The sequence below is a fragment of the Corvus moneduloides genome, chromosome 29 (genome assembly GCF_009650955.1).
Source record: "Corvus moneduloides isolate bCorMon1 chromosome 29, bCorMon1.pri, whole genome shotgun sequence".
In the NCBI taxonomy this organism is placed as follows: domain Eukaryota; kingdom Metazoa; phylum Chordata; class Aves; order Passeriformes; family Corvidae; genus Corvus; species Corvus moneduloides.
Window position 1 is genome coordinate 1,502,584 of NC_045504.1, and position 16,019 is coordinate 1,518,602.

The 16,019-nt window shown below is 63.2% G+C and overlaps 2 protein-coding genes and 1 long non-coding RNA gene across 24 annotated transcripts in view; 2 read left to right on the forward strand and 1 right to left on the reverse strand.

Moving 5' to 3' along the window:
* The window catches only part of LOC116436186 (Fc receptor-like protein 4), a 187,336-nt gene that overhangs the window by 171,036 nt on the left and 281 nt on the right, over window positions 1–16,019 (reverse strand). For 11 of the 17 annotated variants that reach the window (XM_032093174.1, XM_032093175.1, XM_032093173.1 and 8 more), the window contains exons 2-5: window positions 15,657–15,677; window positions 15,338–15,568; window positions 15,058–15,074; window positions 8,999–9,199 (exon numbers count right to left, since the gene is read on the reverse strand). In XM_032093174.1, the coding sequence (XP_031949065.1) occupies window positions 8,999–9,199; window positions 15,058–15,074; window positions 15,338–15,568; window positions 15,657–15,677 (470 nt within the window). Of the gene's footprint in view, window positions 1–8,998; window positions 9,200–9,480; window positions 9,712–9,799; window positions 9,821–10,380; window positions 10,450–15,057; window positions 15,075–15,337; window positions 15,569–15,656; window positions 15,678–16,019 lie in introns of those variants that run through there. The other 6 variants (XM_032093180.1, XM_032093179.1, XM_032093169.1 and 3 more) reach the window with 1 other exon arrangement.
* LOC116436190 (Fc receptor-like protein 3) overlaps window positions 1–16,019 on the forward strand; it is a 161,494-nt gene that overhangs the window by 30,762 nt on the left and 114,713 nt on the right. For 2 of the 6 annotated variants that reach the window (XM_032093195.1, XM_032093197.1), the window contains exon 10: window positions 45–66. The exons of 3 other annotated variants lie outside the window; for them this stretch is intronic. In XM_032093195.1, the coding sequence (XP_031949086.1) occupies window positions 45–66 (22 nt within the window). Of the gene's footprint in view, window positions 1–44; window positions 67–262; window positions 603–16,019 lie in introns of those variants that run through there. One more of the 6 variants, XM_032093198.1, reaches the window with a different exon arrangement.
* LOC116436329 lies at window positions 5,309–6,361 on the forward strand. The gene is made up of 2 exons (XR_004236973.1): window positions 5,309–5,495; window positions 5,729–6,361. It is a non-coding gene; the product is annotated as an uncharacterized LOC116436329 (long non-coding RNA).

The window sequence follows — 16,019 nt, forward strand, 5'->3', positions numbered from 1 at the left end:
GGCTCGGGGGTGCCCACGGTCACCCCCTCCCCTTTTCCTTGCAGCTGCCAGGAAGCCCCAGGACAGGTGAGTGGGGGGGCTCCGGCCGTGACTCCCCTTCCCCCTTCCCCAGACACACCCTCAGGCCCCCCCTTATCCCCGCAGGGTCCCCCCGGAGGAGGGGGAGCTGCTGGAGCCCCACGGCGTGGGCAGAGAGCGGGCGGGGGGTGAGTACAGGGCTGGGGACAGGGACACGTCCCCCATGGGTGTCACCCCCTCCCAGGTCCTCACAACCACTGTCTCTGTCAGCGCCCCCACGGGTGTCCCCCGGCCCTGCCCCCCTCGGCATCCACAAGTGACCAACGCGCAGCTGCCGGGACCCTACGAGGGACAGCAGGACCCCGGTGCCACCTACGAGAGTGTGATGTGACCCTGGGGGGAAATTGGGGATCACTGGGAGGCATCGAGTCCCCCCAGGGGTCCCTCACTGCCCTTCACAGCACCCCAGGGCCTCCCCATTCCCCCTCCCAGTGCCGGGGGGGGGGGCCCAGGACCCTTTTGCCTCTTCTTGGACCCAAAAGGCAGCGTTTGGATTAAAGCGGGAGAAATGGGGTTGGTTTGTTCAGCTCTGCCTGCTCAGCTCGGGAAGGAGGAGGGTCCCGCTGAGGGTGCTGAGCAGATCCTTGTGGCATTTGCCTGAGTTTTGGGGCTCCCTCAGTGCCTTGGGCAGAGGGACAAAATGATCCATTGCTGCATTTCCGGGCTGCTTCCCTCGCAGCTGCCCCTGCAGGGGCGCTTTCCAGCCAGCCCTGCTCTGCAAACCATCAAAGGCCCTCGCAGAGCCACTGCTTGGGCTCCCCTTGGCTTTTGTGCTTCTTGCAGGCCTGAGCAAACCACAGCCACGCCTTTTCCCCCACACAATTCTCACCTTGCAGCAGCTCTAAAGCTGCCAGAGTCAAAGCCCAGGGGGCGGGGGGACCCTCAGGTCCTGGCTGCCCCTGGGTCTGGCCAGAGCAGGGCTGGCCAATGCCCATCCCTGCGCAGTGGGGCTGTGGCATGGCCTGGCCCCACACTTGGACGGACTCTGGTCCCCAGAATCCCCCCTGCAACAGGCACCCCCCCCGGAACCTGTCACGGGAACCCCCAGAACCGCCATCCCTCAGGTCAAGACCTGCCCCTCCCCTGCCCCCCAGCCTGGATACATCACCCCTGGGACAGGACCCCCCAGGACGTGTCACCCCCAGAACAGAACAGGGGCCCCCCCAGGACAGGACCCCTCTGGATGTGCCCCCCCAGGTCAGAACCCGCCCCCCCTCTGACTCTCAGCACAAACGGCCTCTTCCTTCTGCTGCCGGAGAGAGAAAGTGAAAGGGTGACAGGCAGATAATGGAAAAAGGGAAAGAAATGGATATGAAGAGAGGAAAAAGCCCCTGTGGGGCAGGGGGGCACAGACCCAGAGCCCCTCGGAATCTGCTTGGGGTGATCCCCAGGCCACAAGCACCTCAGGGGGGCTCTGGGTCTCTGTCCCTCTCTGGACTCTGGGTCACCCCACCCTGCCCCCACCATGTGCCACCAACACGTTAGGACGAGATGTGACATCGCTTCCTTCCTCTTTGGCCAAAGAGCCTCCACCCAGGGGACAAGGGGCCCCGGCAGCGTGTGACAGCAGCTCCTTCACTGGGTGCCTCCGATTTTGGGGTGAGTCAGGGCCCAGCGCTGCCACCCGAGGTGCTCGTGCATTGGCGGGGGGGTACCACAGGGCAGGGCTCTGGGGCTGTGCCCCTGCCCCGGGGCTGCTTCCTCTTTTCATTTCCATGTCTTCCCTTATTTCCATCATTTTCCCATCCCCCCGCCCCATCCAGATCGTGGCCCAGTGATCCCAGGGAGCTCCCGAGCAGGGAACGGGTCCTGAGGGTGCCCCCCTGCTCCCTTGGCTTTGACTCTTGCAGCTTTAGAGCTGCTGCAAGGTGAGAATTGTGTGGGGGATAAGGCGTGGCTGTGGTTTGCTCAGGCCTGCGAGAAGCACAAAAGCCAAGGGGAGCCCAAGCAGTGGCTCTGCGAGGGCCTTTGATGGTTTGCAGAGTAGGGCTGTGTTGGGGAGGATGAAAGTTTGGTAAGAAAGTTTCAGAGGTATGTAGGCTTGGCAGAAAGATCTCTGAATGTAGAAACTGGTGATGAGGTAGAAATGAAAGCAAGTTTTGATATAGAGTAAAAGATGTTTTGCTGAAACACTGATCGCTGAGTAACTGAGAAGGCAAAGGCTGGAGATGAGTTGGAAGGAGATTTTTATGAATAGGACAAAGGTATGTGACTACAGACAAAGACATGTTTTTCACCAAGTGAATAAGTCTCAAGAAGAGCATAAGTAAATAGAAAACACGTCTTTAGCAAAAGAGAGATATGGCAGGCAAACAAATGTCAAAGTAGGAAGAAAAAGAGAAGTCTGAGAATTTTCCATTGTAAGCTTAAATTGTAACTTACTTACTCTTGTGATTCGGTAATAATGACTATAATATGGTGATGGTAGTAGCTATGATAGGCTATAGGCAAATGTAAAGGTATTGTGTATGATGCTTATTGGTTGTTATGTGTTAAGATACTCTGCAAAGAAAAGTCTCTAATGCTTTGTAACTTGAACAGAAAGTGGCTTCAGGTATGCCCAGAGCAGGAGCTGGCAGCTGTAGGGCTGGCTCTGGATACCCACTCCCTGAGCTGCTGTAACTTCACCTATGCAATAAACAGCTTTCAAGAGAGCCGCCTGAAGTCCAGACATCCTTGGTGAAACTTTCTCCTATACACAGGGACATCCCGGTGCACCCCAGTGCATCCCAGTGCATCCCATTGCATCCCAGTGTAATGGGACCCTCATGGCGACAACAGTGCCATGGGGTTACCCCTGGTGTCCCTGGGATCCTCCCACCCAATGGAGACTCCCCCCAGAGGTCCCCAGTGCTGTGGGGACCCACCTCGGACCTGTCTCGAGCCCCTCAGTGCGATGGGACCCTCCTGTCCCCCAGACCAGCTGGTGCCGCAGGTGCCGGCGCAGGCGCTGCTGGAGGGGGACAGGGTGACACTGCGCTGCTGGGGCAGTGTTGGGGCCCTCCCCCTGCCATGTAGCCCTGGGAGAGGGGCCCTGGGGGGGGAGGCAGGGGGTTTCCCTGCTCCCTGGTCAGCCTTGTTCCCCATTGGTTTTGTGTTCCCCTGCATGGGCAAGGACCCTCGGGTCCCGTGATTGAGCAGTTCCTCGGCAGATCCCGGCCATGCGGCTGGGGAAATAAACATCTCTCTGTAACATCTCTCAAGAATCACTCCATATGTATTTTTTTTCCACGGGCCTCGTTGTTTGATACACGTGACTCAGAATCCGCACTGTAACAAATGGTGGCTAAATGCTGGCAAGACACCGATCCCTAAGGACCGAAAATTCGTGAGTAAAAACCACTCTAGATCTCTCTCTTCTTGCCCTGGTTTGGATATTCTCTCTGGATTATGGAGGAACCTTGGAAAGACTCTTGGCTCTCAGAGCCACATATGGACATTTATCTTAAACTTGAAACAACTCTTGAGCAACGATTTGTAAATTTGAGCTTAATTCAAGCTCAAAAGGAACTGAAACATTTCCTTTCATGGTTGTTTAAGAACTTTCTCTATGTTTCTTGGGATTTAACTCTTACCAAAGACTTTTGGAACACCATTTGGACACAGTTAAATTTCTGACTCAAAATACATGCTGATGGAAGAATATTTTAGTGAATATTATTTAATTACTGAGACTCTTGAGCAATGTCAGCTGTGTCTTGGTGAAGGGAAGCGTGCCTCAGAGACCGTGCGGCCTCGGCCACGTGGACTGAGTACTCTGTGAGTACTCAGCAGTGAGGCAATTCCTGCATGGGCGAAGCGATATGAGCTGCAGTGTCGGCAGCGGAGCGAGGTGCAGCAGGAGCGGTGTGAGCCAGTGGTGCCCACCCGGCCCCGTGCAGCGTGTGGAGGAGCGAGCCCTGGGGGAGGAGCGACGCGTGGGCGGTGGCTGGCGGTGGAGCAGAGCTGCGCCTAGCCGAAACACACGCTGGAGCAGGGCGTGGGGGGGTTGTTGCTCGGGGTCCCGGCCAAGACTTGGGCACGGCGCCAGGCAGCGGCAACGCAGCTGAGAGCAGAGGCAGCGGCGTGTGGGGAGCTGAGTGGTGCAGCACGGTCCAGCCCGCACGGCCCCGACTGCAATCCCCGGGAAGAGCGCGCAGGCACGAGCAGCCCTGATGGTTCCAACTCAGGAGCGAGCGAAAACAAAAGTGAAACCAGGAACGCAGTGAGACAGAAAACAGCAGCCACTCGGAAAAAGGAAAAAATCACCGTAGCTAAGGTTTTAGGAACAGTAAAATGGTATCATGTTAAACAAAATTATGGTTTTATAACAAGATGTGACAACCAGGAAGACATATTTGTTCGTAGAACTGCTATTAAAAAGAATAACCCTGAAAAATACATCGCAAGCTTGGGAGATGGAGAGGTGGTGGAATTCAGAATTGTGCAAGGGAGAAAAGGGTTACAAGCAGCAGAGGTCACTGGGCCTGATGGTGTTTCTGTAAAAGGCAGTATATATGCAAAAAATCGTAGTCATGGTAGACTCCATGACTCTCTCCTACTCTCCATTGTAGGCCCCCCCTACAGTCTCCCTTTCCTAATCCCACCTTTCCCCTTTACCCTATATCCTATTACTCCCAGTGTATTCCCAAACCGTTTTTTCACCCATGGTTTCCCTCACAAAACCATACCTTTGCCAATTGTTTCCCCAAAAATCCCTTTCCAATGCCAAGTGGGGGATGAAAAGGCAGAGGGAAGAAATTAACTAGTGTTGTTTAGAGTTCCAACAGGAACTCAAATGGAAGAAACCCTCTCCTGCCTCAGTTTCCCCACAAAGCATGCCCGGAGAGTCCTGTCTCCCTTCTGTCAGCCTTAAGATGTTCCAGAGAATCTGTTTGGACATTTGAAGACTCAGGAGGGTGGCTTGTTTTGTTTTCAAAAGATTCTTATTCTGTTTATCCAGTTGTTTTCAACGTTAAGTTTTAAATCTCTTTTTATTAAAAATAAACGGGTGAAATGTCGGGGTCCTTCCCCCCTGCCATGTGGCCATGGGAGAGGGGCCCTGGGTGGGAGGCAGGGGATTTCCCTGTCCCCTGGTCAGCCTCGTTCCCCATTGGTTGTTTTGTGTTCCCCTGCGTGGGCAAGGACCCTCGGGTCCCGTGACTGTAACAGTTCCTCGGCAGAGCCCGACCATGAGGCTGGAGTAATGGACATCTCTCTGAAACATCTATCAAGAATCGGTCCATAGATATTTTTTTTCCACAGGCCTCGTTGTCTGATACACGTGTTGCAGTATCCCCACTGTAACACACCCCCACACATCCTTCAGGGTCTCAGTGCTGGGAACCAGGCTGGAACGCTCGTGACCGTCCCCTCCTCTGCCCACAACACCCGAGGACCATTCTGCCCCCTCCCCTGCAGGACTGTGAAAACTGCAGGTATTTTCCCCTGGAAATGGCTGATTTAGCCCCAGTTTGATGCCGCAGGGATGGGACACTGTAAATCGGGGGGGGGGTGAAGCAGTTGTGGGGCTGCCCCCCCTCTCCTGATTCCCACATTCTCCCCCCTCCCACTATGGGGTTTCTGTCCTGGGGGGTTGGGACACTTTGGGTTTGTTGGTTTTGGGAGAAAACCTATTTCAGACTTCTCCATTCTCGCTCATCCCCTGCAGGATCTGAGCCAGCAAGAGCAGCTTGGGAATGGAGCCCCAGGCAGGAAGCAGCTCCCAAACTCCTCCGTGCAGCCAGTGGCCATCCAAGTGTGGGGCCAGGCCACGCCACAGCCCCACTGCGCAGGGATGGGCATTGGCCAGCCCTGCTCTGGCCAGCCCCAGGGGCAGCCAGGACCTCAGGGTCCCCCCCGCCCCCTGGGCTTTGACTCTGGCAGCTTTAGAGCTGCTGCAAGGTGAGAATTGTGTGGGGGAAAAGGCGTGGCTGTGGTTTGCTCAGGCCTGCGAGAAGCACAAAAGCCAAGGGGAGCCCAAGCAGTGGCTCTGCGAGCGAGGGCCTTTGATGGTTTGCAGAGCAGGGCTGGCTGGAAAGCGCCCCTGCAGGGGCAGCTGCGAGGGAAGCAGCCCGGAAATGCAGCAATGGATCATTTTGTGCCTCTGCCCAAGGCACTGAGGGAGCCCCAAAACTCAGGCAAATGCCACAAGGATCTGCTCAGCACCCTGAGCGGGACCCTCCTCCTTCCTGCCTTGCCGTGGGCTGACGCTGCCCGGATGCCCCGCACCCACCAAAGCCGCTCTCTCACTGCCCTCCGCAGCCAGACGGGGAGAGAAAGTTTTTAGTAGAAGCAGGAAATTGCAGAATCCCGTTCCTAAAGCAGGAGAGAGCTGAACAAAGAAACACCATTTCTCCCAGTTTCAGCAAAAAGCTGCATTTTGGGCCCAGCAGAATCAGTCGGCTCCTCCAGTGTCCCCCAGTGCCCTCAGTGTCCCAGCACATTCCCGTAGATGTCACTGGGTGCCTGCGGTCGCCCGTGGGGTCCCGGCAGCTCCGCGTAGGTCACTTGGGTATCCTGGGGCGGAGCGGTGCGGGTGGGCCCTGCAGGAGACCCTGGCTGTGGCATCTGTGTGACACCCCCCGTGGGTGACGTGTCCCTGTGTGTGTCCCACCCCGGACTCACCCTGCGTCCGCTTTGTCCTTGTGACGTGGGTGTACAGCACCTCCCCCTCCTCCGGGGGTGCCAGGGGCTCCGGGGGAGCCCTGCAGGGATGGGGGGATGTGTGAGAGGGGATGGGAGGTCGTGGGGCTGGGTAAAAGGGGGGGTCATGGCTGGAGACCCCCACTCACCTTTTCTGGTGCTTCCTGGAGGCTGCAAAGGAAAGGAGTGGGGGTGACTGTGGGGTCCCCAAGGCCCTGACCACCCTCGGGAATCCTGAACTCCCACAGGGCTCTCAATTCCCCCCAGGAACCCCCAGCATTCCTGGAGACCCCCAGAAGCCCTGAACCACACCAGAGCCTATTGTCCTGATGCTCCCAGAGCCCCAAGGCTGGCAGGGATGGGCACCCTCCAAACTGCCCCAGGATTCCTGAAAGAACCCCCAGCATCCCTGCACCACCCTCCAACACCACCCCAAATCCTCAAGTACCTCGAGCAAACATCACTGGGGACTCAGCACTGCCCAAGTGAGGGGCTGTGGGTGCTGCCCCATCATCCCCACATTCTCGGTGGCCTCCCAGCTCCCCAGGGCCCCCGTTGGCCCCATTGTCACCCACCCAGGCGGTGCCACCAGTACCAGCCCACAGTGACACCCACGAGCAGGACCAGGAACAGGAGGGACCCGGTAACCCCTGCGGCCACTGCTGGGGACAGAGGGGAACACATCAGGGTCACTTGTCACTGAGGAGGTGCTGCAATCCCAATGACCCTGAGTGAGCCCACCTGTGTCCCAGTGTCCCCGCGGTGTCACCGTCAGTGCCAGCTCGGGGCTGAACGCCCGGAACATGCGGTGCCCATCCTGTCCCAGCTGGTTGGTGGCCATGCACTGGTAGGTGCCGGAATGTCCCACATGGACGTCGCCGAGCTCCAGGAGGGGACCTCGGGCCACCTCGCTGCCGTTGCGCAGCCAGGTGAAGGTGACAGGGGCTGAGCCCACCTGCACCGAGCAGCGCAGGGTCACGGGGTCACCTGCGCGCACCGGCTGTGCCAGGGCACCGGGGCTGATGGTGGCATTGGCCACGGGCACTGCGGGGACACAGATGGGGCTGGCACCTGGCCAGGGGGGATGGGGATGTGGTGGGATGGGTCACCCCATTCCTGATGGTCCCACTCACCCAGGACAGTGACATTCATGGGGACACTCTCAGCCACGCTGTGCCCGTCGCTGGCCCTGCACTGGTAGTGGCCGCTGTCATTGTCCCCAACGTGGCGCAGCTCCAGGCGGGGGCCGGTGCCCAGCGGTGCCCACGAGTCCCCCCGGTGCCAGGAGAAGGACAGGGGACCTGTCCCCGTGGCCACCGCACAGTTCAGCACCAGGCGGTCCCCCAGTGCCACCTGTGCCCCGGGGGGCTGCGCCGACACGGACACCCCCGAGAGCGGTACCCCTGTGGGAGGGGCAGAAAGGGAATGGGGTACCTGAGAGAGGTGGGAGACACCAGGGACCAGTGAAGGACTCAGGGAAGGGGAGAGGATCAGGGAGGGGTGGTGGGATCCCAGTGAGGAAGAAGGGGGCCAAGAGGTGGGGGGGAAGATTGGACGGGGTGGAAGGGACCCCAGGAAGGTTCATGGAGGGGAGACCTGGAGAGGATTGGAGGGAACCACAGGGAAGGTTTTGTGGAGCCAGTCATGGATGGGACCTGTGGACCATGGAGGGACCTAAGAGAGGGAGAGGTGTACCTAGGGAGGGGTGAGGGGACCCGGTGAGTGATAAAGGGACAGATGGCAGTGATGGGGGACGTCGAGAAGGTGTCATGGAGGGCTGCGGGGACCCCAGGCAGGACTGGGGGACCCGTGGCGGCTGTCGGGGCTCCCCGCGCCCATCCCCGCACTCACTGCGCACCGTGACGCGGAGCCGGGCGCTGCTCTTCCGCACGGCCCCCGCTCGGAGCGCACCTGGCAGCTGTAATTCCCCGAGTGGGAGACCCCCACGGTGGGCAGCAGGAGCTGCGGGGACCCCTGCGGGCCCCCCACCAACCGCCCGTGCCGGTAGAAGAGGTACAGGAGGGGGGCTCGGGGCCGCAGGGGGCTGGGGGTGCTGAGGCAGCTGAGATTGAGGGGGGACTCCTCGGTGGGCTCGGGGGGACCCTCCAGCACGGGCACCGGAATGAGACAGGGAAGGAAATGTGGGGGAGGATGTGACCCCAAGCCTGCTGTGAAGGGGCTGTGGGCATGCTGAGGTGTGGGGATGTCGGGGTGTCAGGGTGGCGGCTGTGGGGTGCTCACCGTGCACTGTCACTGTCACCGGCGCCGACTCCAGCTTAATCCACCCCCATGACACCTCGGAATACACCCAGCCCCTGCAGCGGTAGCGGCCGCTGTGGTGCAGCCGCAGAGGGGACAGGGACAGCTCGGTCCCATCGCGGAACAGCTGCAGTTGTTTCTCCTCGCGGTAGAAGGACACCCAGGTCACCGGTTTGTTCTGCCAGCTCCGGCAGCGCAGTGTCACCGTGTCCCCCTCCAGCAGCGCCCGCGCCGGCACCTGCAGCACCAGAAGGGCTGGGGGACAGGGAGGGTCCGGTCACACTGCGGGGATCCGTGGGGTCCCGATGGCACCGGGACGCCCCGATTGGGTCACAGCCAGCGCACCAGGGGTCCCCAATTCCAACACGGGGCTCCGCTCACACTGGGATGCTCTGGGATGTCCCCGTGTGCAGGGGACGGGCTCTGGTCACACCAGGGGGGTGACCCATGGAGCGGAGCCCACCCAGAGCCCTCGGGGACCCCGCGGGTGCCAGGCTGGGGACACCCAACCCCCCTCACCATTGGAGACGCTCACGGGGGGGCTCAGCCCGGTGCCGGGTCTGTGACACTGGTAGGTGCCACTCTCGGTGACAACGAATCGGTCAGGTCCCTTCTGCCACCAGCGCTGCCCGTCCTTGTACCAGGTGGTGGCACCGGCAGTGCCCAAGCCCTGGCAGGTCAGTGTCACTCGGTCCCACAGCACCGGCGGCGTCCAGGGGGGCTCCACGAGGAGCTGATTGGTCTGGGCGCCTGCGGGTGACAGGGGACACCAGCCTGCCAGGGCCAGGGTAGGATGGGGACAGCGGGGCGGGGACGAGGCATCCCCCCGAGGACTCACCAGCGAGGCCGAGGGTCTGGGCTGGAAGGGAGAAGGGACAGGGCTGGGTGGGGGTGGCACTGCGGGGACAGCGGCATCCGGGGCACGGAGTGTGGGGCTGTCCCCAAACTGTCCCCACGGGGTCACCGGTTTAGCACGGAGGTCTCGGGGATTGGGACACCTCTGTCACCCTGGGCTGAGGCAGGACATGGAGACACTGTGGCCACTCCGGGCACGGGGACTCGACCAACACCCGGTGCTGGCCCAGGTCACCTCCAGCAGCCCCACGGCTCCTCTCACCACCACCAAATCTCCCTGGTGCTTGGCCCTTTCTCCCTGCCCCTGTCCTCACACCTGGCCCAGTCCCATCGCGCCCGTCCCCACATCCCCGTCCTTACATTCCTGTCCCTCCATTCCTGTCCCCTGTTCCCCACAGCCACCCCACGACTCCGGTCACATTTAAGGGGTCCATGCCCATGCTCGGGCTCTGCTGGCCTTGGGCACCTCAGGGCACCCCGCAGCCCCCTCTGCCCCCTCCCCACCGCTCTCTGCCTCACCAGGGCCCATCCCCGGGGCGTCAGGCCCGTGCCCGGGGCACTCACCCCACAGGAGCAGCGCCACCTTCCCGGCCATCCCAGTGTCCCCGGCCACCCGGGCTGGCTGCCACACACTGCCAGGCCAACTGTCCCCTGGGTGGCGGCTCTTTGGCCAAAGAGGAAGGAAGCGATGTCACATCTCGTCCCCACATGTTGGTGGCACATGGTGGGTGCAGGGTGGGGTGACCCAGAGTCCAGAGTGGGACAGAGACCCAGAGCTCCCCCGAGGTGCTCGTGGCCTGGGGATCACCCCAAGCAGATTCCCAGGGGCTCTGGGTCTGTGCCCCCCTGCCCCACAGGGGCTTTTTCTTCTCTTCATTTCCATTTCTTTCCCTTTTTCCATCATCTTCCTGTCACCCCCAGCAGCCCCTGACCCAGCGATCCTGGGGAGCTCCTGAGCAGGGAACGGGTTGAGGGGACATTGAGGAGGGAGAAAAGGGGGTGCTGGGGGTGTGGGGGAAGTTTGGGGGGGCAATGGGGGATGGGGGTGTCCGGCTGTGCCCCACAACACTTTCACTTTCTCTCTCCAGCAGCAGAAGGAAGAGGCCGTTTGTGCTGAGAGTCAGACGGGGGCGGGTTCTGGCCTGGGGGGGCACATCCAGAGGGGTCTTGTCCGGGGGGGGGGGTCCCTGTTCTACGGATGACACGTCCTGGGGGGATCCTGTCCCAGGGGTGACTTATCCAGGCTGGGGGAGGGGCAGGTCTTGACCTGAGGGATGGCGGTTCTGGGGGTTCCCTTGACAGGTTCCGGGGGGGTCCCTGTTGCAGGGGGCATCCTGGGGACCAGTGCCCATTCAAGTGTGGGGCCAGGCCACGCCACAGCCCCACTGCGCAGGGATGGGCATTGGCCAGCCCTGCTCTGGCCAGCCCCAGGGGCAGCCACGACCTCAGGGTCCCCCCGCCCCCTGGGCTTTGACTCTGGCAGCTTTAGAGCTGCTGCAAGGTGAGAATTGTGTGGGGGAAAAGGCGTGGCTGTGGTTTGCTCAGGCCTGCGAGAAGCACAAAAGCCGCTTGGGCCACATCGGCCCCGTCGCTCCCCGCAGCCCGGGACAGTCCCGGCCCTCGCAGCGCGATGGCAGCCGCGACCTGCGGCAGTGCCCGAGCCCAGGACTCCGCTCCCGCAGTGCCGGGCCTTCCTCCCCCGGCTCCCCGCTCCCCGCCACGCTCCCCGCACCTCCCCCCGGCGCCGCCCGCCCGCCCCAGGGCCGGGCCCGGCGGAGGCTCCGCAGCGGCTCCGGGGCTCAGGCGCCGCTCGGCGAGCGCCGGCTGCGGGGCTTTGGCCACCGCCGGCTACCGGGCAGCACCGGGCAGCGCTGGCGTGGCTTGGGCTGCCGGGTCCCCGCCGGCCGCCGCGGCTCCGTGCCGGGGCTCTCGGGGCGCTGCCGCTGCTGCCGGGCTCCAGCTCGGGCCGAGGAGCTCGGCAGCTGCGGGATCGGGGCCCGTGGCCACGGGGCGGCACCGCCGCACGTCCCCGAGCCCTTGGCCGGCTGTCACCGAGAGGGGACAAACAGCGAGCGGCAGCTCCTTGCCCTGCGCGGGGGCAGCTGCGAGGGAAGCAGCCCGGAAATGCAGCAATGCATCATTTTGTGCCTCTGCCCAAGGCACTGAGGGAGCCCCAAAACTCAGGCAAATCCCACAGGGATCTGCTCAGCACCCTCAGCGGGACCCTCCTCCTTCCCGAGCTGAGCAGGCAGAGCTGAACAAACCAATCCCATTTCTCCCGCTTTAATCCAAACGCTGCCTTTTGGGTCCAAGAAGAGGCAAAAGGGTCCTGTGCCCCCGCGGCACTGGGAGGGGAATGGGGAGGCCCTGGGGTGCTGTGAAGGGCAGTGAGGGACCCCTGGGGGGACTCGATGCCTCCCAGTGATCCCCAATTTCCCCCCAGGGTCACATCACACTCTCGTAGGTGGCACCGGGGTCCTGCTGTCCCTCGTAGGGTCCCGGCAGCTGCGCGTTGGTCACTTGTGGATGCCGAGGGGGGGCAGGGCCGGGGGACACCCGTGGGGGCGCTGACAGAGACAGCGGTTGTGAGGACCTGGGAGGGGGTGACACCCGTGGGGGACGTGTCCCTGTCCCCAGCCCTGTACTCACCCCCCGCCCGCTCTCTGCCCACGCCGTGGGGCTCCAGCAGCTCCCCCTCCTGCGGGGGGGCCCTGCGGGGATAAGGGGGGACCTGAGGGGGTGTGTGGGGAAGGGGGAAAGGGGAGTCACGGCCAGAGCCCCCCCACTCACCTGTCCTGGGGCTTCCTGGTGGCTGCAAGGAAAAGGGGAGGGGGTGACCGTGGGGACCCTGAGACCCCTGGACCTTCCTGGAATCGCGGCAGCTCCGACCACCCACGGGTCCCCCAAATCCCCACTGGAGCCCTGATTCCCACCGCACCCCTGATTCCCCCCGGGACACTCCAAGCACCCCTGATCCCGCAGAAATTCTGCACCACCGCTGTGCCCCTGAGACCCCCGGTGCCCCAGAACCCCAAGCCCGGCAGTGAGGGGCACCCCCAAAACTCCCCCAGACCCCAAAAAGATCCCCCAGCATCCCTGCACAGCCCACCACGAAGTCCACAAACCCTCCAGGAGCTCCCACTGCCACCCCAGTGTTCCTCAAAGCCCACCCAGGGCTGCCCCTGGAGCCCAACCAAGACCCTCCAGAATCCTCCTAAAGCTCCCAGGACCCCCAGCCGAGGTCACTGTGCGCTCCGTTTCCCCCAGCTCAGGGGCTGTGGGTGCTGCCCCATCGCCCCCCCACTCTGGGGGCTTCCCCTCACTCCAGCACCCCCGTTGGCCCCATTGTCACCCACCCAGGCGCTGCCACCAGTGACAGCCCCCGATGACACCCAGGAGCAGGGCCAGGAACAGGAGGCTCCTGCCGATGTTCACGGCCACTGCTGGGGACAGAGGGGGACACATCAAGGTCAGCTGCCATGCCGGGGCTTCTGCACCCTCCAGTGACCCCGAGTGAGCCCACCTGTGTCCCAGTGTCCCCGCAGTGTCACCGTCAGTGCCAGCTCGGGGCTGAGCGCCTGGAACACGCGGTGCCCGTCCTGTCCCAGCTGGTTGGTGGCCACGCACTGGTAGGTGCCGGAATGTCCCACATGGACGTCGCCGAGCTCCAGGAGGGGACCTCGGGCCACCTCGCTGCCGTTGCGCAGCCAGGTGAAGGTGACAGGGGCTGAGCCCACCTGCACCGAGCAGCGCAGGGTCACGGGGTCACCTGCGCGCACCGGCTGTGCCAGGGCACCGGGGCTGATGGTGGCATTGGCCACGGGCACTGTGGGGACATAGACGGGGCTGGGACCTGGCCGGGGGGGATGGGGATGTGGTGGGTGGGGTCACCCCATTCCTGATGGTCCCACTCACCCAGGACGGTGACATTCAGGGGGACACTCTCGGCCACGCTGTGCCCGTCGCTGGCCCTGCACTGGTAGTGGCCGCTGTCATTGTCCCCAACGTGGCGCAGCTCCAGGTGGGGGCCGGTGCCCAGAAGTGCCCACGAGTCCCCCCGGTGCCAGGAGAAGGACAGGGGACCTGTCCCCGTGGCCACCGTGCAGTTCAGCACCAGGCGGTCCCCCAGTGCCACCTGTGCCCCGGGGGGCTGCGCCGACACGGACACCCCCGAGAGCGGAACACCTGCGGGAAGGGGACACCATGGGACAGTGAAGGACCTGGGGAGGGGCTGGGTCAGGGAGGCTTGACGGGAGCACAGTGAGGAAGAAGGGAGCCAAGAGATGGTGGGGGAGGCTTGGAAGGGGTTGAGGCACTCCAGGGATGTTCAGAGAGGGGAGACCTGGAGAGGGTGGAGGGAACCACAGGGAAGGTTTTGGTGACCCAGACATGGATGGGACCTGTGCACCATGGAGGGACCTAAGAGAGGGAGAGGTGTACCTAGGGAGGGGTGAGGGGACACAGTGAGGGATGAGGGGACAGATGGCAGTGAAGGGGGGCCTCGAGTTGTCAGGAAGAGCTGGGTGTCCCCAGGCAGGACTGGGGGACCCGTGGCGGCTGTTGGGGCTCCCCGCGCCCATCCCCGCACTCACTGCGCACCGTGACGCGGAGCCGGGCGCTGCTCTTCCGCACGGCCCCCGCTCGGAGCGCACCTGGCAGCTGTAATTCCCCGAGTGGGAGACCCCCACGGCGGGCAGCAGGAGCTGTGGGGACCCCTGCGGGCCCCCCACCAACCGCCCGTGCCGGTAGAAGAGGTGCAGGAGGGGGGCTCGGGGCCGCAGGGGGCTGGGGGTGCTGAGGCAGCTGAGATTCAGGGGGGACCCCTCGGTGGGCTCGGGGGGACCCTCCAGCACCGGCACCGGGAACAGCTCTGGGAAGGAGATGGGACGGGGGGAGCGTGACCCCGAGCCTGCTGTGAAGGGGCTGTGGGGGTGCTGAGGTGTGGGGGTGTCGGGGTGTCAGGGTGGCGGCTGTGGGGTGCTCACTGTGCACTGTCACTGTCACCGGCGCCGACACCGACTCCTTCCGCCCCCGGGACAGGCTGGATTCCACCCAGCCCCTGCAGCGGTAGCGGCCGCTGTGGTGCAGCTGCAGAGGGGACAGGGACAGCTCGGTCCTATTGCGGAACGGCTGCAGTTGTTTCTCCTCGCGGTAGAAAGACACAGAAGCCACCGGATTGTCCTGCCAGCCCCGGCAGCGCAGTGTCACCGTGTCCCCCACCAGCAGCGCCCGCGCCGGCACCTGCAGCACCAGCCGGTCTGTGGGACAGGGGGGTCCGGTCACACCGCGGGGATCCGTGGGGTCCCGATGGCACCGGGACGCCCCGATTGGGTCACACCCAGCACACCAGGGGTCCCCAATTCCAACATTAGGCTCCGCTCGCCCTGGGATGCTCTGGGATGTCCCCGTGTGCAGGGGAAGGGCTCTCGTCACACCAGGGGGGTGACCCATGGAGCGGAGCCCACCCAGAGCCCTCGGGAACCCCGCGGGTGCCAGGCTGGGGACACCCAACCCCCCTCACCATTGGAGACGCTCACGGGTGGGCTCAGCCCGGTGTCAGGTCTGTGACACTGGTAGGTGCCACTCTGGGTGACACGGAATCGGTCGGGTCCCTGCAGCCGCCAGCGCTGCCCGTCCTTGTACCAGGTGGTGGCAGCGGCGGTGCCCAAGCCGTGGCAGGTCAGTGTCACATGGTCCCACAGCACCGGCGGTGTCCAGGGGGGCTGCACGAGGAGCTGGGTGGTCTGGGCACCTGCGGGTGACAGGGGACACCAGCCTGCCAGGGCCAGCGCGGGATGGGGACAGCGGGGCGGGGACGTGGCATCCCCCCGAGGACTCACCAGCGAGGCCGAGGGTCTGGGCTGGAAGGGAGAAGGGACAGGGCTGGGTGGGGGTGGCACCGCGGGGACAGCGGCATCCGGGGCACGGAGTGTGGGGCTGTCCCCAAACTGTCCCCACGGGGTCACCGGTTTAGCACGGAGGTCTCAGGGATTGGGACACCTGTGTCACCCTGGGCTGAGGCAGGACACGGGGACACTGTGGCCACTCCGGGCATGGGGACTCGACCAACACCCGGTGCTGGCCCAGGTCACCTCCAGCAGCCCCACGGCTCCTCTCACCACCACCAAATCTCCCTGGTGCTTGGCCCTTTCTCCCGCCCTGTCCTCACACCTGGCCCAGTCCCATCGCGCCCGTCCCCACAT